Source organism: Danaus plexippus, chromosome 17 (assembly GCF_018135715.1).
Source record: "Danaus plexippus chromosome 17, MEX_DaPlex, whole genome shotgun sequence".
NCBI classification, from domain to species: domain Eukaryota; kingdom Metazoa; phylum Arthropoda; class Insecta; order Lepidoptera; family Nymphalidae; genus Danaus; species Danaus plexippus.
In genome coordinates, this window is record NC_083548.1 from 1,227,888 (window position 1) to 1,255,167 (window position 27,280).

Sequence of the window (27,280 nt, forward strand, 5' to 3'; positions counted from 1 at the left end):
GTGTAAATAAAATGACGAGTATTTTGATAAATTTATTTTTAAACTAGTCAAAGATAGAAAATAAATCTAGTTGGCAGTTAATGACTAAAAAAGATACGACAAAGATGGCGTTCCCGCGTGCGGCTCACCGACCGGCATAGAAACGAGTTTGGGCTTCGAATTACACCATAAAGATAATTTTATTTAAATAATACTGTAATTTTATAGGACAATAATCTATTACAAAAAAATATATCGAGATCTAATAATTTTATAAAATTTAAATTTCAAAATAGCACCATATATCAAGGCCGACACCATCTTGACCAATGTCTAACGTTACAGATTACACGCGATCGTTGAAGCGCCTTAACTAAGACAGTAACAAGTAAACGGTCAACAGACGGACAGCCGAGCGTGACGCGTGGCCTTACGACTAAACTGACTAATATATGACAAAAAGTTGGAATAACTTTTGATAGTACAGAACGAATCCTTAACATATGTACGAGTGTGTAAGCAGCAAGCCGTGTCCTTAGCTCGTAACAGACTCGTTACATTAAGTGTGACTCTCTGTCGCCAGAGGGCGCGCACGGCGTCGTCAGCAACTCGCCGCCGCTCTCCGTGATGGGCACTCTCTTGTGGTAGTTTATAAGATCGGCTGGAACGTGAGAATTAATTAATTTTACATCAAATTATGTTTTAAAAATGTTTTAAAAATTTTGCGATGATTATAATCATAGGAAGAAATTGATTAGATTTGATAAATTGAACTTTATAAATCTAGGTAGGTGTATATTGTGACCAAGTGGAGCCAGAACAACAAAGAACGCGGTCGAAGCTGCGGAACGAGTCTCCGGATCGGAAACTCTTTTCCTTCCGACAAGCCGTTTGTTCGCTAACTGTTTATTGTGTTTAATGAACCGTCCATAGTTACTCGACATTTAATAACGCCTTGTTAATTTCTCATCGCGGAACGTCAATATTTTAACAGACAATTAAATTTTTGTATGATCCTCAGTAAATGCCCGGCTTAGAATTAACAAACAGAGTTTAGGTGAAACTTTCTAAAGATATTATTTTTAAAAGAGAGATTAAAACGTTAAAAATATTATTAAAAAAATAAAATTTGTGTGTTTGTAATATTAAACCGCTTCTGGATAGTATTCACTAAACATATTTTTTTAATTATTTGTCTGTGCGTTTGTTACGGACAGTCTCTGTGACAAATATTGATAGGACTTTCACTGGCAAATACTTAGTGTAATAAAGAGTAATTTGGTTACTTTAGATTCAGGAAGCTATTTATTTTATTATTATGTTCGGACACAGCCTGGGCGTATGGATCTCACCCAGCGTTTCGTGTCGGAGCTGGCCCGCCCCCAGCAGACTGTACCCGTCCGCGGTGTCCACCAGGTAGTGCTTGGTGCGCTCCCCGCGGTACGAGATGGCGTAACCCCACACCCGCTCCGACACGCGTACCAGGAAGCTGCCCGCCGCCGAGCGCTGCAGCTGCTGCTCCGCCTGGCAGCGACTGATGAGACCTGGAACAAGTGGGCAGGGTGAGGGTAGACGGAAAACACGAGGACAGAATAACAACCCGTTATCTACAGGGAAATGTGGGACCATCTTACAATAACGTGAAGCGGCTTTTTGTACTCCGCAAAGAAATATAAGCAGATAGACAAAAGCATTGTTAAAAATCTAATATTTTAAAGTATTTCATAATCAGCGGAGTCAATGTCAGTATGATCTTAATGTCAGTCACTCTGATCGTTCATTAGGAAGTATATAGCCGCTAACCATGAAACCAGTCGACTGGTTTGTGGTTCTCGTCCAGGCCGACCCCTTTCGGCAGTTCCTTGGTTTTGAACCAGTCCAGAACGGCTTCTCTGTTAGGTGGTTTGCTCGCTGGAAATATATTACATTATATGAAAACGGTGGCTCTAAAATATTCTTTTGAAAACGTTTTTGGTAACTAACTTATACTGATTATAAGACAGCCTCCCTGGGTGCTAGTATAATCATACGTGGCTGCAATTTTTTTTTTATCTGACATGTCAAATGCATTTTTCGAGGGCTGCAGGCGCCACATACATCTATCCCTGTCTGATATATATCACTGACCGGGCAGGGCGCACGCGGGCGCTAGGTGAGATGTCCGCCGGTGAACCTCTCGGGCCGCTCGAGCGATCTCCCTCATAGCAGCCTCCGCCTCCTTAGCCTTACGCTCTGACGACCAAGAAAGCACAATATACATATTGTAAATATAAACAATACACTGACGTTTGAATGGAACAATAATGTAAGCCTTTTTTTTTGAAAGCCATAAGAGCGAGCCTCCCAATGGTACATTTACAGATTTTTTTATATCACACAAAGATACACAATATGCAGGATCATTAGTTACTTATGAGACTATGAGGGTTGTATTAAAGTCATATATCTGACCCTGTTCCCTCCACAGCGCGTCTCCTCCTTGAGCCTGCGCCTGCGCATCCCTGAGCGTGCGGGCCCTCCTGGCCCGGAGCCCCCGCAGGATGTCCCCGGCCCTGGCCGCGGCCACCCTCCTCTCCCAGGCCGCCACACGCAAGGACACGCCGTCACCAGCGCGCCCGGAGTCCTAGCGATGAGTCAGAATGTACAAAACACCATACTATATATTTCTACCCGCAAATTTCCTTGTTATTAATATGACCGTATGAAAAAAAAAATGGTTAAAATAACTGGCGATTGTGCTTTATGTTTATTGAATGATTAGCTTGTTATAGTCAAGGTGAGAGAGTCACGGAGCACGGGTTGTCCGTTCGTCCGAGAAAATTCTTTAGCTAACTTCTTAATATACACATGTGTGCCCTTAAACTGATCTATGTGTGTTATTTTGAACAGACAAGTCTACACCAGTCTTGGAAATTTGTGAGAAATATTAAATTACACTTGCCACAGAATAGAGTATCACTCTGACAGTCAATGAGAACATTAAATAAACAATTTTTCAGGATAATTGCAAAACAAACAGACATAGATATATCTTATCAAACTCGCTGATAGCGTGTGACAAATGTCACTGTTCTATTTTCCCTAATTTAAATTCATTTGGAAGACAGGCAAAGAAACATAAAATTCTCTCACTTGTATAACATCCTTCTTCCCTTCAATGAAATTGAACTGTAAAGTGTTCTTCTTAAGGTTCATTTTGCCATGCTCCTCGCAGTAATCTTTGTCAGCCTCACTGTCGCTTTTCTCCTTCACCTCCGGCTCCAATTCCTCGATCCTCTGCCTCAACTCGTCCACTGAACAATATAGATCCAAAGTATCTTCCAACGAATCCACGTTCTTTGGAGATATGTCAAATTTCTGTAAAACGTTGGACATTTTTGGTCAGACTTACAACATGTCATATTTAAAAAAGGAAATTCATTTTTGAATTAATAAATAGCATCATTTGAAAGATACTTTCCGATGTCACTTTCTCATTTTAATTATAATTCTTTACATTTTATCAATTACTTTCGTCGCGTAACCCCAATCGATACTGAAATTATCAGTTGTGTCGGCAACAAACACAGAAGCTGTTGAATCAGATAACTTTAGTATACGGACAGTCCGGTATTTTCGAATAGTCCATATTTCTATTAGGACATAAAATAGTGTATAATTTTTTGTATCAATCTTTTTTTATGTCTGATAATACCAGATGAAATAATTTGTGGTCCAGGGACAAGTTTAGATAAGAAGGCACAAAGATATTGAGAGGATTAGATTAAAATGAGCTTAGATATATGAAATGCAGGGGGGAATCCCCGTTAATACCTGCTCCAAGCTATCGAGAGGCTTGTAGTCTATCAGATGTGTGAGTTCCTTCTCCACGGACTTCCTCAGTTGGTGAGCCTCCACCCTCGCCTGCGCGACCGCCCGAGCTCTCGTCTCCTCACACAGGATCGTCTCGATGGACTTATCGTCTGGATGCTCACCCATCACCCAAACCTTAGACATTTACAACCTATCAGTTCACCCGAACAGACTTTAAGCCAGCTAATAATCGTTAATATTCAACATTATCCTGCTAGTATCATCGAAACGAAAACAATGCTTAAATTTATAACGTCATAATTTCATAGGTAGATGTCTGAAACGTAAATACGTAAAAACCAAAAGTTTAAAATGAAACTAAGAGTATAAGTTAGAACTAAACGACATTATATACGAAAACATAAATGGATCATCAATATTTTCGGCTATACATTGAATACAAATTCTCCTTTGTCTATACATCATATTTACCCAGGGCTCTCCGTCCTCCCCTTTAAGGAACTGCACCTGCTTCTTTCCATTCTGCTGGTTTCGTGTTTCATTCTCATGTTTTCCGACCTTTTTATCCCACTCCTGCCATCGACGCACCTTCGACAACGAATTGATTGAATTATAGTCCATTATCATCATATCATCACAGATGTTGTAACAGAATAATAAAAAAATTAGGAAAGATAATCTACCAAAGCCTTAAAATTCTTTATTATCAACCATAGTTATAACTGGGTAAGTTTTGATCTAACAATGTGGGTATGACATTTAGAGCTTCAAGGTTAGGCACGATCTTTGCCTTGAAGTACCGTTTCTGTGAGTTAAGGCGTGGATACATTAACTGTCCACATAACGCTTTTAGTGAGTAATGAAAATTAACTAATTGTCGTTTTCGTCGTAATCGGTTACTGTACATGCGTCATAAGTTAAGTCATCCTAACGCGCCTTTGTTTACGAACAATACTTGTAAGAGTATCGCTATGAAGGCTGTGCTTTGATATAATATTTGTAAACATGCCATTACAATTCAATCGCTAATAATTTCTGAGATATGCGCGAATAATGTATACTGTGCATTATGTTTTTAATTAAAGGAATGTTATTGGCGGAATAAAAATAGGAATCAAAAAGAGGTTTTTTTTAACAATAACTTTGGCAGTGTTAATTACAACTGGCCATAACAAGTTCGCTAGTCTGGTGCAAATTAAAAAGTGAACACTTAAAAATAGTTATGATGAATACAGTCATTTATATCCTCAGAGGCAGGCGAGATGTCGTTCGATGTTATCAAATCAACGAGTCGCTTGAGAACGTACAGATCAAAACACAAGTGAATGGTCAATACTTCGTCTAACATAACCTTGAGTGGTATCCTAATAAAATGGTCTTACGATAAGACAATACTGTATCGAAACAGCGTGAAATCCAAAAGAACCTGAGTCTGGGATTTGTAATGCAAGGTATTATGATAGATACGTGTTTATAAATACCTGTTCCTCTCTCATCTTGCAGAAGAGCGTCTGCTTTTGTGTCTCGTCGAGCTCAGCAAGGATTTCAGGATCAACCCACATCTCTCGTAAGATCTGTTGCAGCATCGTGCCTCTGCGACAATAATTATACACATACAAAACCTTTTTTAGCGATATTAATCTAAGCGATATCCTATTCGTACTTTTTTTTCGTGTTTTTGAAGAATATTAAGACGAGACCCGTATCTTGTAACCTTGACAGACATCTAGACGTGGAGATAAGGAGTGATAAAATGGAAATACTATTCCTATCTCCATGTTAGTTCAATCCGAATATTAAATTAAACATTTTTCAAACGTGAAATGCACTCTTAAGTCTCACATAGAGATCGACGTTTCTATTTATACAACTAAGTTTAATACAAAAAATTCTATAAAATTTCTACGGAAGCGAGTTTCTTCTCGTAAAAAATATGTCAGGAACTTTAACATTAGCATATTTAAATGGCTTAGTAATTGCTGTCTAAGTCATTAATAGGTTCTTCCTCGTACAATACGTTATGTGTATCACCTTGGGCATGAATGCGGATTGACCTTAGTCGACTGTGATTAATTTTTGTTTACTTGCTCTAGACACGTTACATACCTAATCTGTCATGTATCCTCTATAATATTTATATAATCTGTATTGGTGACAGTTGAAATGTCATCTTGACACTTGACAATTTTGTTTTTTTTGACACCGGCGCTTATTTTTTTAATATTGAATATTTGATGATAAATGTATGAATCTCTCAATATGAAGGTAAACCATGAAAACTCATACTTATTACAAAGCAATTGTTCTTTAAGCAGATGACAAACAGAACTCCTGTAGTGTTATAATTATTTCAATCGTTTCTTACTGATTGTTTTATTCGAACAAAGAAAAAACTTCAACATCTTGTCTGATGGCATCACTCCTCTGCAATGTCGGTTAAATGAGCAAATTATTTATATTGAGAAGTTTATACTTGATTTTTAAATAAACAAATCCTTATATATTAATGTATGTAAAAAAATATTTTTTTATAACTCAAGTTGAAGTCGGCATAACGTAATTTGTAATAGGCTAACTAAGTCCTGATTCATCAGATAGTTTGACCGACTCGACGGACAACAGACCTTATGGCTTATAGTTTAAGGTCTGAAAAACAGTTGAATTCCCAGAATGTGCCCAACAATTGTATAAATTCTCGTTTATCAATACATTATTCATGACACGTTTTATACAATGTCGCCATTGTGTACATAATCGTCTCATGAAAGCACACGTCATAGTTACTTGCTAGTATGAAATTTGAACTGTTTAATTATGACGAACCTAACCTGGAAAATGAGCACTAAGCGTGTTGGTGAAGAGTACTTAGTTGATATAAAACACATAAGTGATATTAAGCTATGTACACACACGCGTATAACCTAACCTAGCCAAAAACCGTTAAGAAACAATATGCTTAGCACAAGTTCGTACCATCACGCTACGTACGGAGCGTTTCCCGTTTCCGATTCAATAATATAAGAAGATTTATGTATGAAAGAACGGTAACTGTAAAATATGTTAATAAGTATTTTATTTATATTTACTTTCTGAACACAACTATTATTTAAACGATCGGCCCAAAAGCGTGAGAATGTCTTCTTCAATATAGAATTCTTGATACAAAATTTTTTAATTATTTCCTCACATCAATCTTTTATACAGAAAATAAAATGGATTAAGTTAATTTTTCTTTCAGATCATTATTCTTAACGCGAAACTAACATTGTACGTAATAATTTTGACGTGAGGCGATAAGTGTAAATTTATGATTGGCTGTGATCCACGTAACAAAAAATTTTCAGCAAATCTAGTCTATTAAACCTGACATTTTCTAGCCTGAGATCAAATAGGTGTGCTAAGTTCATTAAACAACAAATTTAATAAGAAATTATTTAATATTATTATAAATAATTTACGAAGCTAGCACAAGATAGTATCAGCTCATAAAGCATTCGTGGTGCCACAGTCGTTTATCAAACGTCCTGTTTTGATACGGGTTACACATAATAAACTACGCCGTACTCATGCACTAACCAATACCCGCAGCTTCGCCTGTGTGGGTGACGGGGTTTCAAATAAAACCTATCCTTAACATTATCCCATCAGCATAATTCAACTTAACATAAACAAACAGAACGAGCTATGAATTTATTATAATAAAATTATTATCTTAATGAACCGGATTATACTCAACTTTGAAAGTTCTCGTCTTAAGTGAGTCCGTAGTAATAAAATAATCACACAAAGAGAATTACATAAGAAATGTTATATAGACGTTTGGATGACTTACACATTCTAAAAACTATTTTTATAATAATAACCTTCGTGATAAGTATTGTTACATTAAATTTATTATATTTTTTAACAATTCTAAGTCGCAACTAAATTGCATTTAGCGAATTGTTGGATTGCTGAATCGTTAATAGCAGTCAGCAGTTCATTCGTTCCTTCGATCTATATACAGTATTTATGTGCGTCGCAACAGAAATTCTTGGGTCATGAACTCACGACGCACCACACGGTTCTATTATCACACTGTATACGCAGAGTTAACAGTTTTCTGTCATAAATCTACGTACATAAAACTCGGAAGTCTCCGTGTTTAAATTTGTGAGCATACAGTTTTAAGGCTCTGTTTATCATATCAAATGGTGTATGTTTAAAGTTTTTATTCTTTATACCAATTAGTTAGCTAAAGCGAGGTACACACGAATGGTAATTATTTTTCATATTACTAATTTATTTACCATTTGTTTCGTAATACCTAATCACTATAATAAATGAAGTTGTCGCAATGCTTTGTTTTCTTATAAGTTAATTGTACAAGTCCAAAGATATAAGGCTCATAAATAAATGAATGGATTTATCCAGCGGCTGTTATGACGCTCCTCCACCTATATGTGTATGTCTATTATGAAATTTATATGTAATTGTAATTAAAATATTATTAACTTCTATTAAAACTTTCCTTCACGTATTAAAACTCTGAAATCTTCTGTTTAAACTTCTGTTTGTATTATCGAACATAAATAAAAAAAAAAAGTCTTGTCAATTAATTTCTACTTTAAGTTCATATTAAACTATAATATAATATAGGTATACTTTTTGTCCATCAATTATTTTAAAGGTCAAACTTCGTGAGGATTTATGAACATTTGTTACTCTCAAACTCATTAAAAACATCTGTTGTATAGATTTTATAACTTATTTGCTCGTGACTTCGTCCGAGTGAACTTTGAAATAGGGCTCAGAGAAATTAATGAGGTATTAAATCAATAGACAAAGTGACAAGCCGACAGTGACATCTATAGTGTGTCACGTGACTTCACGCAATAATAATAAAACACTTATGGCAACACTGAATTCCAGGATAAATGATATCCACTATCCAATACTAGTGTCTGAGCTACATCATACTAAATTTCATCCAGATGCGTTAAGCAGCTTTTTGGGTGAAAGAACAACAAACGTCCATATATCCATAAAAAAATCTAATTCCTAATATTAGTTGGATACAGATAGATCTAACGTTATCTGCTATTGTTGTTCCTTAAACACGTATCAATATATATTATAAACAGTCTCTGGCTGTAGTTGTGTAGTTAAAAGTGAAGGTGCAACGTGCCGCAGACCGGTTGTGATTTGCCGCGCCTCGTAACAAATATGACAATAATTCTGCGTATTGTTATTTACTTCGTATATTATACAATTGTGTGAACTATATTTGTCAACAAAAAAAAAACTTATGTACTTGTGTATGATTACGTGATAACCTTTTTATATTCTAGTTTGAGCAGCGACCTGATGCTAAAGCAAATTTCATACACTGCATTTAAATTCATAACATCTGGATATTAATGAATTAATTTCTTTCATAATATGTATTTCGAACAAGGACATCTTCAAATAGGTTTTATTACGAAACTATATAAAAAAAAATACCCAAACATATTTTAATCTTTACATTAGTGCAGCATAATTTTAAATCGAGATGCTTCGATTACCTTGAAATGACAAATCTAACAATATTTCATATTGAATTAACTGTTAAGATTTACAATCACAATCTGTGGAATGTAACACCTAAACAAATTATAAAAAAAATATACATGGTCACGTGGTATGTTTACGTCAATAAAAAACTGACGCCATATTTGTTTTTATGTCTATTTATGACAAGTTACGTTTAATATGGATCATAATAATGCAACGTGTTGTATTATTATTTTGCATTTGTTGTATATAAAATAAAATCAATTCAAGTTTTTTTATTTCAACACAAGCCTTCTTTCAATTTACATCAAGCGAGGCAAAAATAATTATACAAAGCGTATTTGTGCAAAGATGATAGAAAACTTGCACAAATTTTATTAAAGTACTTCTATAATAAAAATATATACTTATATAGACGAGTTCATAATTAAAGATTACTTTAAAGCTTTAGTTTCTTGTAATATAGATTTTAAATATGGCTTATTTAAATGTGAATTCCATTGGGTCGTGATGTAAACTGAGATGTTAGCCATTTTGTACACATGTGGCGAGCGTGTGTGATCGCCAGAGCTGTCAGGTCGTACACGTTACACAGGAAGCGCGTTATTATATGTATAGCTTCCTTTATTTAGTGAGTTGAAAGCATTCATAACAATACCACAATATGCAGTTAAAACAAATGAATACAGATTTTAAAAAATGCGATTTTTTTGACGTATATTATATAGTGTAGGTTGTAACATTACTATTAACCGATATCGTTTACAGCGATGCGAGTGGAAAATCGTATAATTCCGTTTTAAAATAAATACATGTGCCATCACTAATGTTTCAGTTGTGTTTGAGTGTGGTAATGAATATTCATTGTCTACCCTCGCTGTAGCCGAGGTAACACTGTCGGTTTGTCTGGATTACTTAAATAGTAACTATATAAGGTATCTACTTAATAGTTTATTCTGTATCTCGTAGCCTAAATACGTGGTCCTAATACCGTACCAGCCGACAAACTCATTGGTTTCTATGTTTCATAGACCATTGTTTTGATCGCAAAAACGTATTCAAATCTACCCTCGTCCTACAGGGCTTAACAGTCACAAATCATGAATTGAATATAAGGCGCATATGAGATATTAATAATTAAAAACAATAGTATGAAACCTCCTTGCTATGAGTAAATAAATTTAAACATTTCATTACTATGTTATATTATATTAATATCAATATGAATTAGTTATGTAAATTTAAATCAACTTGTTCGCTTTATTATTAATCATGACCCAATTGTTATAAAAAATGACGAAACTGATATTTTGCTAAATCAACACGCTGATATATATTTAGACGCTAACAGCCGGTTTACCTTAAAACATAATATTTTACGCTTATCAAACATAATGATTTCATATATTGAAATATATAAAAATAATTAATTGACTTGAAATATCTGACGGCGGTTAATTTAACTATAATAATTTTATATTAACATAATTAATTTAATTTGTTGTAGAAATTTTATTATTAGTTTATAGCGAAATATATTTTCATAACCTAGTAACTGAATACAGTTATCATGAAGTATAACAAAAAAATATAACACAGATTATAATTAACCTGCAAAACCGTTGATAAGTTTATGTGCGTAATTTCGTTTTTTTTTTTTTTTTAGAACAATAAATGTATTGTTGCCCTACATATATAACTGGCAGATAAACTTAAAAAAATATATTAAGTACGTATAGGTTTTACATTAAAACACACGTATATATAAATAATAATGTCTAAGATGAATTTGTAATTTTGTGTAAATCAGGATATTATAAAAGGGATTTAATAATGCAAGATTAATAAGACTTTGTAGTTGAAATAGATAATAAATAAAATTTAAATCATGTATTTTATAATTTTGAAATAAAATTGATTTTACAGACTTAAATACATACATAAAATTATGTATTATTGAAAGTTTAATGAATATAAAAGATTTCATCAGTTAGAAAATGGAAACTGTTTATATAAATTTTAAATCATGTTGTTATTAGAGCAAAAACTCTATTCAGCTTTCATGACTTTTTATAATCTGTACCAATATATATATCGGTATGTATTATAATAGAGTAGGTAGATATAAATATTTGTATATAGAACAATCAAATAAAAGTTAAGAAACAAAACTTTACGTTGTATTGTATTGTAACGACCTTGGTTGGCCTCAAGAAACATCCTTGTTAAACGAGAACAGTGAAATTTAGTGACCGTCCGTAGCGAATAAACAAAGAACTGTCACAATGACAGCTGTCAGATAACAAAAGGTGGCGGGAAAATAAAATAGTATAGTGAATTAAGGAAAGTAGGTCACGTTACAAATATGTTAGTATTAGTTATGTTTTGTTTTTCAAATAGACATTTTTATTTTCATAACTATTTATATTTCTAGTTATTGACTCTTGAAAAGTCAGCTCGATATGGTTTAATTTAATTCAATATTCTCTATGGCAGACTATAGCTGTGTCTATAGCTCTGATAACTTTTTTTATTAACCGTTACTGTGTCCAACATTTACTTTTAACGTAAGCTGTCCTAATTCCGCACGTGTTTTGAAAATCGTACATAACAATTCACAGCACGCAGCGCTAACTTGGCAATATTGGATTAAATATTAGCATTGCTGCATTGCCATTATATTTGAAAACTAGAAAAATGTATTGCAAAATATATATTTCAATGCCTACTTTCAAAGGAATTAACCTGAAATGAAATTTTAGTGATATTAAGCAATACTTTGCTCTCAACTAAAACCTTTCTTTGAAAGTTATTGCAACAAGATTCGTGTAAAATTCAGTTTTGGAATTACGAAATTCTCACAATTACGAAACTTTACGGTCGTTGCTCCCAGCGGGCGCGTCTTAAAACTTTTTACCACCGGCTTAAATCTATAATTAAATCTTACTAATTATTATTTAATTAGAGAATGTTATAAAATTATTTGGTTATAAAACAAACCCGTCCATGTCCAATTAATTTTAATCGACTGTTTAATCATTTGTTCGCTGAAAAAAATATATATCAAATTTCATGTTCATATAAATGAGATATAAAATAAGAAAAATCGTTGTTAATTTGTTAATTAGTGAAAATAAAGCAAGTTTCTAAACGCGTTAGGTTTCTATGTGTCTGTAGCGTAGAATGTTAATCGATCATCTGTCCGCTTACTGCAAGTTTGAGTCTTCACTACATACGGAGCGTTTTAAGTATTTATTAATATATCAGGACATTTTATAGTATTAACGTAGTTTATTACATGTTATACGGGAGACTCGTGATAAGCATATTTTACTTGTAATTTAAAAGTTTTTAAATTATGTCATTTAATCACAACTTAATATTTATCGAGTTTATTACCGAGACAGATGGGAGTTATAGATAAAAAATATTTAACCCGTACATGTGTTATCCTAAAACTATTCGCGTATGGAAATATTATACGGAATGTACTGTTTTTTTTTATCTTTTCGTTATCTTTCACCAACATAAGAAATGGCATATTGTTGTACAATGCAAGTATATGTTCCGCTTCATCTGTGTAAGAGTAAAAAGTATAATTTTATTTATCTGTGCAGTTGGAAGTAGGAAAAGGAAGTCGATTGACTTGCTATAATTACCATGAATTCATAATTATCAATCCTTTTTATGTCATCTGTATGGGAAAGTCATTTTTATTTTAGTACTCTTAAGTATTGAAGTTAATTTTCAAATAAAATCTGGTTCAAAATTTTAACTTATTGTATACAAGTTAATACATAACATCCTTTTTTAAGTATAACAGCAAATACATTGAGTGGTCTCTATCAGTTTGTTGGTGGGTTAACGCTTGTTCAGTCCCATTAAAGTATTGTACAGTTTTTTGAGTAACGGTTCTCTTGATCGAATTTTAATAGCGTGACAAGTTGAAGACGAAGAGGAAGAGTTAGAAAAATAATATTGAAGGGTTTACTGAATATTATATTTGTTAGCAAACAAAAGAAAATGCAAAAAAAATACATTGTAACACTACGTTTTGACATATCAATAAACAATTTTTATATTCTGTGTTTAACCTTTGTCTATGCTCGGTTTAAGTGTCTATGGTTATTTATTTTTATTGTAACATATTGTAAAACAGTGAGAACCAAGCGTTAGTATTAATTTATGAAAATAAAAAGGATTTTCATTCAGTTAACCGTTATTATAAATAGTAGCAAGTTTTGCAATAGGAGGCAGTTTATTATCTCCGCTCAGAGAATGCTGAATTGAATTTAATGCAACTATATAACTGCGGGTAACAGAAGAGATGCAAATTTGCCAACTTCCTATAATAAATTCAAACACAAGCCGAACTAAGTACATTGATAAATCAAGATGAACGTAATGCGATATTGATTACTCGTAGAAGGACAAGTAAAGCCACGGTATGTCATAATGTTTACTTAACTCTAAACCATAATAGCTATTCATAATTGATTTCAATTGCGATAAGCACACGTGCGAGTGCAGACGACCCATTCGATTCGCAACGTCAGCCGGTTTAATAAACTCGATAGTGGCGAGCTAAGTACCTAATGTTTATATATATAATCTGTGCTACTGTAATTAATGTTTTGAAGTCTGAAGGAATTTTGGCTGAATGTTGTGTGCAGAATGCAATTTTTTCTGCTTTTACTTCTAATCAGTAAAAATTATATATATGCTTTGTTAGATCATTTTGACTAAGTGCCATAACACGAAAAATTTAATTGTAATTCATATGTTAAAAGCGTAAGGCGAAAATAGATGACGAAAATTGTTTTATTTCTACGTTACAGAGTATTCAGAGCAGAAATTTAATTTATATACTATTAAATATGATAGATACACTTTAAGTCATTATATGGTTAACCATAGAACTGTCAGTTTTGACGTTCAATATATGTAATCGAAGTACATATATATGATTAAGTTAATTACAATTAAATAAACGCCTTTAGTCCATTCGACAAACTCTTTCGTGTTTTCTCCACATTGTATTCAACATTATAATTCGTGTAATAAATAAAAACGTTGACATTGGCAAAACATTATATGATTCCAGTGCGAATGAAGCCTTAGCCTAAAAAAACAATTAATACAGACACCTCAACATCTATATATAAAAGAAAGTTGTGTCAGTTACGCTATTTATAACTTAAAAGCTGTAGGGATATGGTTGAAAATTGGCGGGGAGATAGCTTAGAACAAGGAAACGGACGTAGGATATTTAATTCTGTTCGATTGAAAAATATAAAAACTTAATAAATTCCAATATCTGTTTACTTATGGCCTCTAGGGCGGAATAGAGTTCACCTGTCGGCTAAACATATATAACTAATGGCGAAATTAAAGCGGACAAAGCCGCAGGCAACAACTAGTTTTATATATTGTATTCGCTATTCTGTCAAAGTCCACCGTCATAGTGTAGTTTTACTACACCTAATGTAACGTATCTGTCAAAGCTATGAGAGCTTTGTGACAATTATCAACGTACTTTCTAACAGTCGAGGAACATTTTCACTCGCATATTGAATACGTCCGACATAATTTCTAAGATAACAATAATTTCTACATACATAAACATAATTAAATATTCTTAGATTAAACTAAAATATATTCTAGATAAAAAAATTCTGTAGCTTGTCAAGGGGATGATATAGGAAATATAATCTTATACGTATAAGTATTAGAAACATATTAATATATGTGCCATGAAAGGCTGATATATGCTCAGGAATATATAATATACAATCATCAAGTCGGTCTAAAAAGTATATATATGTATTCATATATATAGTTTTCCTTCTATTATATCATTTTTTTTATTAAATTTTACCAAACAAACATAAAAAAATAATGAGTTAGTTTCTGTAGTCAATGAGTATTTAGCTTAAATTACGGTAATATATGAAATTTCTATTTTAATATTTAATCTATAAATAAAAATATTCCATTGCTAAAATCAATATGTACATAACACTCATTAAATTATAAACTTTCTTCTCATCTATAATATCAAGACATGACCGATTAAGTCACGTGTCAGTTACATAAGGAAAAAATACATTTAATATTTAGGTGAGCGCACCAACAATCAGAAATAAACATATATCACCTGTTTTTTGATTATAAGATAAGAGTAACAAATTTGTTTTAAATAAAGTTCATCAAAACAATAACAAAACCAATTCTGTTTAAAATCGATAAACCTTATCAGTCTTTATCGCGTGTTCCCTATATAACTGGCCATAGACTATAGCTGTCAGTCAGTTAAAATACAGATTAAATATAATTAATTACGACAATGATAATTGGCGCCAACAAATGGCGGCAACATCCTGTCATGATAGCATTTTCTGTCGTCTCGTCAGCGAACTAAGTTCCATTGCGGATGCATTTGTCTGTTGAGTAGAATATTCATGAATGCAGACACTTTGAAAAAATGTCAAGTCATATTCCGGAAACGGAACTGATGTGAAGAGATCGTAATGGAAGTTAATTTGTTTACTATACGTTCAATACTCATTATGTAAGGTGACGTGCGAAAACAGATATTTGATTATCGAAGTTTAACACGTTTTTTTTTTAATTAGAGAGCTGTGATGTATTGACTTTCTAAATAATATTAATTGGAATATCAATCGAATATGAATTAATCGAGATAGAATATAAATTTAAAAAAAAATTAACAAGATTTTTATATTGGCTGTTAAGTGAGCATTGCAGTGAAGACTTTTCATTAATGGAAAAAAAAAACTTTTTATATTAGGAGACAATGTTATTCTTACAACTATGTTAAAAGTTAACTTTTGTCCACGACTTCGTCCGCGTTAACCTCGGTATTGGACTCAGTTATGTATAAGAAAAGCTGAGTAATATATAAAGGATATTCAAACAATGTATGTGGTAACCAACTATCAGCGGCGTCTATACTCCGAGGCACGTCCCTTCACACAATACAAGAATAATTTTACTAACACTTAGTTATGCCGTGATCCCGAAAGAACATTAGACAAATATGTTATAAATTATAACCTATGTCTTATTTCATCGTCTAAACTACATTACTGAAAAGTTGAATTAAAATTCGTCAAATAATATTGACGTCAATGCACAGTTCACGTCCATACATCCTCAAACGTTATCATATATAACATAAATAGGATATATATAACGCACATAAATCACAATGATTGTGTGCGAGAGCACCATGACCATTGTTATTGGCATTTGGAGCAAACCGTTTTGCCGCCATTATCGAGTATTCATTATCTGTGCGACTAAATGACAAAATATGTCGTCTATTTACTAAGAGATAACAAAGTACAATAGATAGGTATGTCTCTATATACTTTATTAAATGTAACATGATTTTCGTTATAATAAAAATTATATTGTTTAATAATATAATAGAGAAGAAATTGGCACTGAATGAAATGCAGACCGTTGATGGGAAAAAATATCGGCCTTCATTTTTCGCGCCATACTTTATAAAGACAAATAAACGAATCTGTATGTAATTTTTATATAATTTAATAACAACGTCCATAAATAAGCTGGTAGAGGGGCATAAAGAAATTGATATTACACTGTCTGTATGTACCGCAGCTTCAGCTGGTAAGTCTTTCTAAGATTCATACAAAAAAATTATCTATGTTTACTTCTATTATAAGTACAACATATATTTACTTATAATTATTTGTGCGTGTGTGTGTGTGTGTGTGTTTATGTATTGTGTGTGTAGTAAAAAACAACTTTTATCATACGAACTGGATGTCATAATTTGTAAAAATCAGAGAAAGTCAGGCTATCGTGTTAGATAATACACGCGTGACTTGATGACAACTCTAGTTGTGCGCGGTCGGTAATACAAAGTTGTTCTCAAAATTAAACTCACTAGTACAGTACAGTTACTAATGTAGAAGTTACTATTGGTTAATTCACATTGTACTTTAATACTAGACTCCAATAAAATATTTCTTTTAATACATACCACGGGTACATTAAACCTGCTTAGGGGTATAAACGAAAAAACCGATAAAATATTTCTTAACATATATCGGAAATTTCTTGAACACCATAGTGTAATGCCGGTTTCAATAAAAAAAAAACAATATATTAATGTCTAAAATACGAAATTATTTGTATTTTTATTAAATAAAACCACGAAGCTTACAGTTTTTGGGTTGACGTTGTACACTTTAAGGTAAATAAAGTGAGCTGTTTACATACGTTATCTAAATGCTATTCTAATAAAGATAGGTTATGTAGTATTTGTTAAAAAAATAAAAATTATCTTCCGCACTATATTAAGTTACGCATCATTGTAGATTATTTACTTATAAAATGCTGATACATATAAACAACAATAAAACATTATTGAAGGTGCCATTTATAAAGTCGTTCGAATTTTACTGTGCACCAGTGTGGACGTATGAAAAACAATATTTTTGTTTACATGTAGAAAATTAACTTCTAAATTTATCATTATAAAGAAGACTATATGTATATCATCCAGAAAAATCTAGCATTTAACTATTTTAAAAATCAACACCCATAATAAATTTGCAAAATCAAAATACGAAGCGAAATCGCGGTAAAAAGCTAGTTAACACAAACGCCTAGCAAATCTAACAGTAGCGTATGTCCCATTAAGTTCTTGAACCGTAAAGGCAATTATATAGTTTGTGGAGTAGGACGAGCAATACATTGAATAGTTTTATCTGGCATAGAGCAGCGCCAGGAGTGATGCAAGGGCATTGGCATTCAACGGAGCGACTTCCCACCAGATGGCGTCTTATGCAAGACAATTCCCGAGAAAGCGTATCGTGGAACACACATACAGACATACATAGAAAATGAACTCACGCACGTACAGATTGTTGGATGTATTGTATATATAGAATTTTATTTCACATAACTTCAGTTTTATTGAAATTTGGTACACAAATACACATACAGAGCTTAAGTTATATAACGGAGTAAGTAATAAAGAACGAAAAAGACAGCCAAAACTAGTAAAATCATAAAAATATTTTTAAATAACTAGATACTTAAAATTTGAAAACCTAGTTTGAAAGTAATGTCTAAGCCGTGACAAGCCGAAAATAGCGTTGGGACCGTTAAAAACTTATGTTTTATTCAAAAAGACTTACAAGGAATTGAATGTGGGTACGTGGAAATTTTATATTAGGATACGGCGATTGCGCGTTTTTTGTCATTCTAACCTACAAACATGCACTAACTAGACTTTTTTTATTTCAAACATTCATTACATTATTAGATTTAATAATATAATTACTTATATACTAACACTCACCGGTTTAATTTTAATTGAATATTGACATATATGTCAAAAAAGAAATCTGTCATAAATGACCGGTACATACCAAGAGCTTTCCCATCACTAGATGTGTTGAGTGCATTTCTTATCTAATTTATCAAATCTTAAGAACCAATACGAGACAGATTAAGTTCAACGATCCTATAAAAACAAACGCATTCCAAACAAAGATAATAAAAAATTAACTTTATGATCATTGACTTAGAATGCAGAATCGGAATAGCATCAGCGTGCCGGGTGTTAAGGAACAAGCCTTGAACCCAAAACAAAGGAATGTTCGGTTCAGAAATTGAAAGTTAGTAACCATGGAGGTTAATAAAGACCTTGGAAAATGGAAAACAATACCATAGATCATTTCGGTTTGATATTTTAATATAAAATATTAGTTATTTAATTTTTGTTTTTCGAAATCAACTTTTTTATAACGATTAGGCAAAGATACTCCAAAAATATTAATACATGATAACTGTTAGGTAATTCCCTGAAATGGACCGTTATCTACAAATTCAAAGAAATTATATTTACTATGTACATATTGATATATATTTGTTTATACAAGATTTTTTTTATTTGAAAATAATATTCAAAAATACCTCCCATACATAAAAAAATTTAAGTATAATAAAAACGTGTTTTTGGGTGCCCTTTTTAAAAAAAAAAACAATTTATATGGCTATTAAATCAAAATAAGGTGCTTCATACAGGCTGATTAAAAAATAAACATATATGTATGACCCACTTACAAACAGGTCGTGTTTTAAACGATTTTAAGTTTAAATTCATTCTGCCAATTCAATAGCCACAGATTACGAAAAATATGAGTTTTCATATTACGAAATAAAAAAAATTAATTCCGGACATTAATTTCAAAATCGTTGCTTAAAGTCACTTCTCGTCCAAAAGTAATAAGGATTGATTACATATGATGTACATAACAATATTAATGACATAAATAAATAAAGAAATTGACAATTTGAATGAAAAGTCTAAATTTACTTCATCTTGTTAATGTAAAAAAGTGCAAACGTGCCATTCCAAGGCCTGTCGTGATTGTGAACCAGAAGCTATGTCAGAACAATATCTTAAAACATATATATTATGAATTCTACTAGCACTTAATGAATATACCTACATTTAAATGGTTAAGTAATATCAAAAATCATATAATAAGTAACTTTTAATATCGATTATAAGTTAAAATCTAACTTAATTATGAATGTATTTCAGAACAAGATTAATCTTAATGAAAAACTATGTAAAAAAAAAAATCATTTAAAATAGCGTAAATGTTAATTTGCTGCTAATATTGTTTTATTAGTAGAATCACTATAAATATTTTATATAAGTGTGCCAAAATATGACATGGTAAGATTGATTTTATATTTATGAGTAACATTAACAATTAACATTACGGTAGTTTAGAGAAACTTAGTAATTTTTGTATACGACGTTACACTATTGTGCCACATAAAGAACATTAAATTTAGATGCAATCCGAGTAAAAGTTTTATACGGCGTACATCAAAACGTTATTTCAAATTCGTGATTTATTTCGCGGCTTAATATAACATAATTCGTAATTTTACGTTACATTAAAAATGAAAGTTCTCATTTTACTTACATTATTCTATTGTTTTCCAGATAAACAAAATAAACACGCTACACACAGCACCACACTTGAAACTTGTACGAATGTTAAACCTATTTTCTTTTCAATGAAAGAAAAAATATTTATGAAAGTTCGTTAATATGAAAGCGCAAACAGCACGTCGTTCACGGCCGCGCGCTCTCAGCCGACTGACGCTCGAGTCTCGACTCGAATCTCGATGCGACCACAGAATGCGACGTCGGCTATCACTATCCCATATAGGCAGAATGTTGTATGCACTATGCAGTCTTTGTTCCAAATCTACGTAGTTGCTTTTCTTGATACAAAACAAAAAAATCAATTAATGATTTCTCTTCTTGCTGTTCATTATTGTTACCACTGCATATCTTCTTGTTCTAGGTATATATTTTATTTACTACATAGCAATATAATTTAAATTCCTAGATATATACCTAACGATTAAAAAAATTTAGTACTTTTTTGTTTCCATCTAAAAATCCATTAACCTAAATTGTATGTGACGTGTTTTTTTATACTGTTTTAAGTTTTTAAGAAGTTAATCTTAGTTTACCCCAATTTCGTTTTACCTTAAATTTAATTCTTAATTGAACACGTGCGTACTGCATATAAAACAATTAAAAACTATGAAATAAAGATCTTCCATAACCTAAAATACGTTGATTTTGGAATGCGGGTATATCATACTATTATAAATCGAAGTTTAATAACTCTGCAGTAGGCACGCGGTCAACAAAACTATTTAGGATAGGTCATTATTAGACTAGATGTAAAAAATACAAATTGTGTGTTTATGTCATATACGAGACATAATCACTTGCTCCTTGTATATAATATCAAACAATTGACATTTGAAGTTTGTATCACTCGATGAACATAAAGCGATATACATAGTTCCAAAATATTTAGCATTCAATAATAAATATGGTTTTAATTTAATAATCAGTCTTCTGCTGATTACTGAAACAAAAAAATCACTAACTACAGTTCCTAGTTCCCAGTTTGGGTCATCTTAAACAATACCGACGCTAGTAAAATGTCGTTACAAAATTCGAGGATAGTCACACCGATATAAATCATTCTTATTTTTCATGTCTTCATTCGCACTGGAATCGTGTAATATTTTGCCAACGTCAATGTTTTTATTTGTTGGACGAGATCATTTTTATTCTAGTCCTAACGTACCAATGACGGACAACTTGACATCAATGAGACATCACAATGGCTGAATATATAAAACAATCTATACCTTAAACATATCGATAAGTATAAGTTAAAAAATATAGGAAATAAATTCGCAATCTCTTCAAAGTAAACTACATATTAAGTAATTTGGAACTGAATTCATAATTTAATTAACAATTTTCCTGTCCGTTTTAATGATATTCAATTTGTTCTTCAAAATTTGGCGACAGCACCATGCGGCGTGACATATATTTACTATAACTCCATTAATAATAATCATTATGTGTACAAAACTTGCACTTGCCAAGACAAATACAATCATACATTTAACGCCTAGTTATATATTTTTATATTCTGAGACATCAATATAAACAAACTAAAAGTTTAAATTCAAACAAAGATCATAATTAACTAAACAACACAACAATATTGTAATAAGTTATTAAATTACGAGGAAGATATTCGCTCTCGGCCTACCACGTCTGACGTGCTAGTGTCACCACAGTTACCAATAAAACAAACATAATGAATACAGATCCAATAATTGTATTACCGTAATATAGAGTCTTAATTAAAATTGAATCTGATTTGTTATCAGTGATCGTTAAAAACATTCCATAGATAAAAAATTTAAGGTAATTTACGTTTTTCATAGCCGATACTACCATCTTGCAGAAAATTAGATTAAAAAATATATTGCAGCGGAATGCTGTGTGATCTGTGAGTACCGATAGTTTTTAAAACTTTTCCTTTCTATTTGATGTTCATATTAAATTACCCCACTTTAGCCCGGTAACACTAAGTATGACAACACATTTGGAGCTACACGTCATGTATCGATGAATTACTAAAAATAATAAGAAAATCTCTAAACGTTTATATTCTTTGAATTACAATAGTATTGACTTGATGTCTTTGAGACGGACAACTGAATTTATTAACAGTTTGTTAATATGACAGAGGCATTTGGAGAATCTGTGTTATAAAGTAATTTTTTTCATTCAAAAATAAATTAAAATAACAAAATTATCATGAACACGTCATTAAAATTCATAACTAATTTCATTTCTGTCTAATAACACTTACATAATTGTAGCTGTAATCTAATTCGGACTATTCTGGGCTTTATAAACAATAGTTTATTTGTAAAGATCCCACACAATGAATACGTCCGTAACCTCCAACACTTTCACTAATCATTTTGTCAATATGAATAACGAAAATATCATAAATAAAACCTTATTACCATGTTGTAGATACGTCAAAATATAAGAGTTATAAGTCTTTGTTAAAAAGTTTATTACTTAATTCTATAAGTTCCTTTGTTTATTGTTAGTAATATAATATTTCAAATCAGTCCTTGCTTCAATTCGTCCTCATTTCGCAAGCGAGTCATCACGATGTGAGCACTGAGCTACGACCAGGTGATGACGGTGATCGATGACAGACGAGGTCAATGTTCGTACACAGAGTAATAAAATAATGTAACCATTGACATACTTACTTGATCATACAAATTTATCTTATGTTTAAAATTATTGCGTCGTTTAGTTTGAAGCATATTAACCATACAATATTCAATTTGACATACAAACGAATATGTCAGATATAGTATTAAAAAGAAGTAATAAATGAAACCTCCTTTAAATATTAACGGGAAATAAAAATGACCAACGATCCGCGTATTATCTATAATCTCCACAAATCATCAAGCGTGGATCAGTCAACCAAATATAGGCTGTTATGCATTTTGCTTCGGTTTACTTTCTTTGTATTTATAACAGTCTATGCGTTTTTTTACAGAAATTGTAAGCCATTTTACACAATAACAATGATAAAGTATTGCCGCGCATACAGTTTATACTGACTAGACCCTGGATTATACAGTTTCGAAACTATTGCTTGAAGATGAATATAGATAATGTCTAACAAAATTTCATCTATAATTAATTACAAAAAATAGGCAAATATGATGCGAATACTTTCTCTAAAATAAGTTAAACACCATATCAACCTATTATATCTCAAAAAAGAAATTATATATATAAATCATGTTTAGAAAAATCATTATAAATAAGAATGGGCGACGTAAAATAATATTATTAAACAAAAGCTAATAACATATATATTAATTTTATTAATCTGGCTGAATGATGTGAATTGTTGTTTGTATACGTCACTGACATTTTCAATCATCCAGATCGAGTTCACGACGCTACAATAACGACAATTGATGTCACGGGACACAGATTAAACATAAACGTTTTTATTGTTACAACAAGACATATTGCGGCAGATTTATTGTATGTGGAAATTTCTTACATTAACATACATGTATGTAAAACACGTAATATATCTATAAAACTTGCGTTGTACTTCTTCATAAAACGATTCTTTTTATTTATGTAATATTTCTATTTGCATTCTATGATTCTTTTATACCGTATTTTTAATGCTTTCTGTATACATAATATTCGGTGTTGTTCCTAATAATTACAATGGTTGAAATAATTTGCATATAGTCATAGTTCTGTTGGTGTATAATATTCGTTCCTCATAATCGAGTGTATATCGTAATTAGAAATAAAATGTACATATGTATTTTTACTATCTATTTCGTGTTTTCTACTAACAATGTGATATTAATCAACAAATGTGAAGTAAAACTCCTATAACAAAGCTAAAGACAAGATATTACGTATTAAAAACTGCGACTTTTGGTAATCGTAATAAATATTTAGGAAGATGTTTTTTTTTACGTTATTTAACACGACACTCAATAAAACAGACTAAATTTAAAAATTCTGTACCAATGAGGTCAAAAGTTTAAAACTTAAATGCCTCTAATCAAGCACCTTTGTTAAAACACAAGGACTTTATGGCAAAATAGACAAAAATACCCTAATGTTGAGATAGATAAAATCACCTTCGTCTTTTTGAATATATAAAAATTAAAAATTCCAACATTTAACCATCTATTAAAAAACATAAGGATAGAAATCTTTGCCGTTAATTCCTCATAAAAAACATGAATTTAGGTACGAAGTCATGATAAAAATATTTTAGTATGGAAGCTAATATGCAGACATCTCTTTGTTGTCAAGTATGTATCGTTCATACTCTTGTGTTTTATTTTTTTTGGTCGTTTTAAACATGTCACAGGAAATGGTGCATTGTTGTCAACACATTTAAAATTATAATCTAGCAGGACGCCATTTGTAAATACGCGTGGCGTGGCATCGGATGACGCGTTTGAACTTGAGAGTTGAGGTGACTTGCTTTAAATATTATGTTGTGATAAATAGAAATTGGAAATGTAGAATAATTTTATTCTGTTATAAAACTTATAATCCGTGGTTACAATAGTATATCAAAACGGAATTTTAGAAACTTTACATTTAGTTTTATGGTTGCATAAATTATAATTAATATTAATTACATCCAAACATATGTTCGAAACACGTCATTTTAAGTCATGAAACAAAATGGCGACTGAATCAAAATATGAAACAAAATGAGTATAACTGATTATGGCACAAATTGATTAGGGCTGCAGATAAAATAATAATATATATTTTATGTAAAAGCAAAGACTGTACCTGTCCATTGCTTTTTTTCTTGTTACTATAATTATTTTATCCTCACTTACGATTAAGAACATATTTAAATGAATTTTTAATATGTAGTTTTTTTTAAATATAAACACGGGTCTTTGTTCATAAAAAGTCTGCGTGCCAGCCCTATGTCCGAAATAATTCATAATACGATCATTATGTAACTGTGCCTTACCACAGGCTTCTATCGTCACAATACAAACAAAACAACTTCCGGCAGTCGGAACCATGTTAATAATTGTAACACATCCGATATATTGTATAAATAATAATAATTTTGACAGAAATGTATATAACGATGTGTCAAAATGTGACAGCGAATTGGCGCGAAGTTGTTTTGACATATTATAATAGAATACTATGTTATATTTATGTTCAGATAAATATGTGCTATTTTTATTTTGTAACTATATATAATATATATGAAATTTAAAAAAAAAATCTATTTTAAAGCAGAATGTTGACTAATTTATTACGGTAGTATAAAAATCATATATTTTATTAAATATTTAAGAGCATTTTTTTATAATATATATTTTGAATTCTGACATTTTAATTTTTCTTTCGGAGATGTTATCATGTGCTAGGTTAATTACGTTCAGTCTAGACCACATAACGACATTAGTCTTAGAAAGTCTGCAATATACAATAGGTGTGTAAATCTTAACTAATATTATTTTACGACGCCACTCGCATTAAACATTGAACTTAACATCGATAATAAAACACGAAGAAAGATTATTTCTAAGAAACAAAAAGCGATCATTGAAGTATAAATGTAAAATGTCTTATTATGATTATTGCGTGTAACTATCAATTTAATAAATAAAATCGAATACAACAATAAGTGTATTAAAGACTAGTTATCAATTGTATTGTTGTATTGTAATGTAAGTATATCAATGTATTTAGCGTGTGGATGAAAAAAATCCTTGTTAGAGACCTTCAAATGCGAGGAATCACGGACCGCTGGCTGCACGCGAACGATCCAGTGCTTTATGAAAAAAAAAAACTGGCCCTAAAAAATGAATATTCATAAAACACTTGACAAAAAAAGAAAAAATGCCTATAGTTATAACATTACAGAAAGATTTAATAATTATGTACATATTATTACGATTTAAAATAATAATTTAAAAAGAGTTGAATGAGTCATAATAAATCTTTGCAAATCAAATCATCACAGTTTTTTTGCTAATAATAGATTTTTAAAATAACTCCATAGTGTTCGTTGCTCGCTTTTTATTTTGTTCGAATTTTTGTAAGCCAAATAGATTACGTGTCGAGGAAGCTAGTCTTTATGATTATAAAAATAGTCGTAATCCATTTTATAACAGTCATGGAAGGTCCCGGTCGAAGAAGCATGCAATATTACGAGAACAGCACCCTTATTAAAAGTCTGCATCATCATACTACACACGGAACGTTCCACGTTTTCATTCACAAATCTATGCACAAAAGGATAAACGTAGTATTAAAATAGTGCGTGGAGCCCCTTCTCGTATAAGAAATGAAACTTTGTAATGTGGAAATGAAAATAGGAAGGGGTAGAAATAAATTTATAGCGAACTCATAGTCTTTCTTTACTATAAACTTTATATGCTTACTATTCACAATTGACTCACCTATTGATTCTCACTCCGTCTCTTTCTATCCCCCCTCCCCGGGAGCGTTGGACGTTTAACGCAACCTTCTTGGAAGTAGCATTAGAAGTTTCACTTCAGTAACTAAAAACAATACGTTTGTAGTATTACGATACAAAGTTATGTTAAGAGTTTAAATGAAACTAATATATTTCGGATATACTACGCGGATTTTTTTATTTTAAAACTACATAGCACACATCTCGTCTGCCCGTGATCGCGGTTGCTGGAAAGTAACCGAAACGTCGGGATTATGTAGTTTTAAAATAAAAAGATCCGCGTAGTATATCCGAAATAATTTTGTTTCATTTAAATGAATAAAACTCGCGAAAGTCTTAGATCTCATTATGTTAAGAGTGCTTAACGTAAATGATAGCTGTTATGTATATTTTAGACTTTAATTATAAAATATCAAATGACCATCTTCTTTTACTTGATTGAAGACATTACAATTTCACTTTAGATGTACTTCACAAAGGATCTGTTCCCAAAATTTTCG

At 31.5% G+C, this 27,280-nt stretch overlaps 1 protein-coding gene across 2 annotated transcripts; it reads right to left on the reverse strand.

The window, feature by feature from the left end:
• Positions 1-19: 19 nt before the first annotated feature.
• Positions 20-26,881, reverse strand: LOC116771294 (SH2 domain-containing protein 4B-like). Of its 2 annotated transcripts, none has more exons than XM_061523061.1 (10): positions 26,764-26,881; positions 5,274-5,385; positions 4,264-4,380; positions 3,793-3,966; positions 3,112-3,336; positions 2,431-2,602; positions 2,107-2,211; positions 1,783-1,890; positions 1,332-1,523; positions 20-640 (listed from the first exon to the last, which is right to left on the reverse strand). In XM_061523061.1, the coding sequence occupies exons 2-10, from the start codon at positions 5,376-5,378 to the stop codon at positions 534-536; spliced, it is 1,305 nt and encodes a 434-aa protein (XP_061379045.1). In that variant the 5' UTR covers positions 5,379-5,385; positions 26,764-26,881; the 3' UTR covers positions 20-533. The 2 variants fall into 2 exon arrangements, with proteins under 2 accessions (XP_061379045.1, XP_032519007.2); XM_032663116.2 differs by lacking the exon at positions 26,764-26,881 and adding an exon at positions 20,334-20,530.
• Between the last annotated feature and the right edge of the window lie 399 nt (positions 26,882-27,280).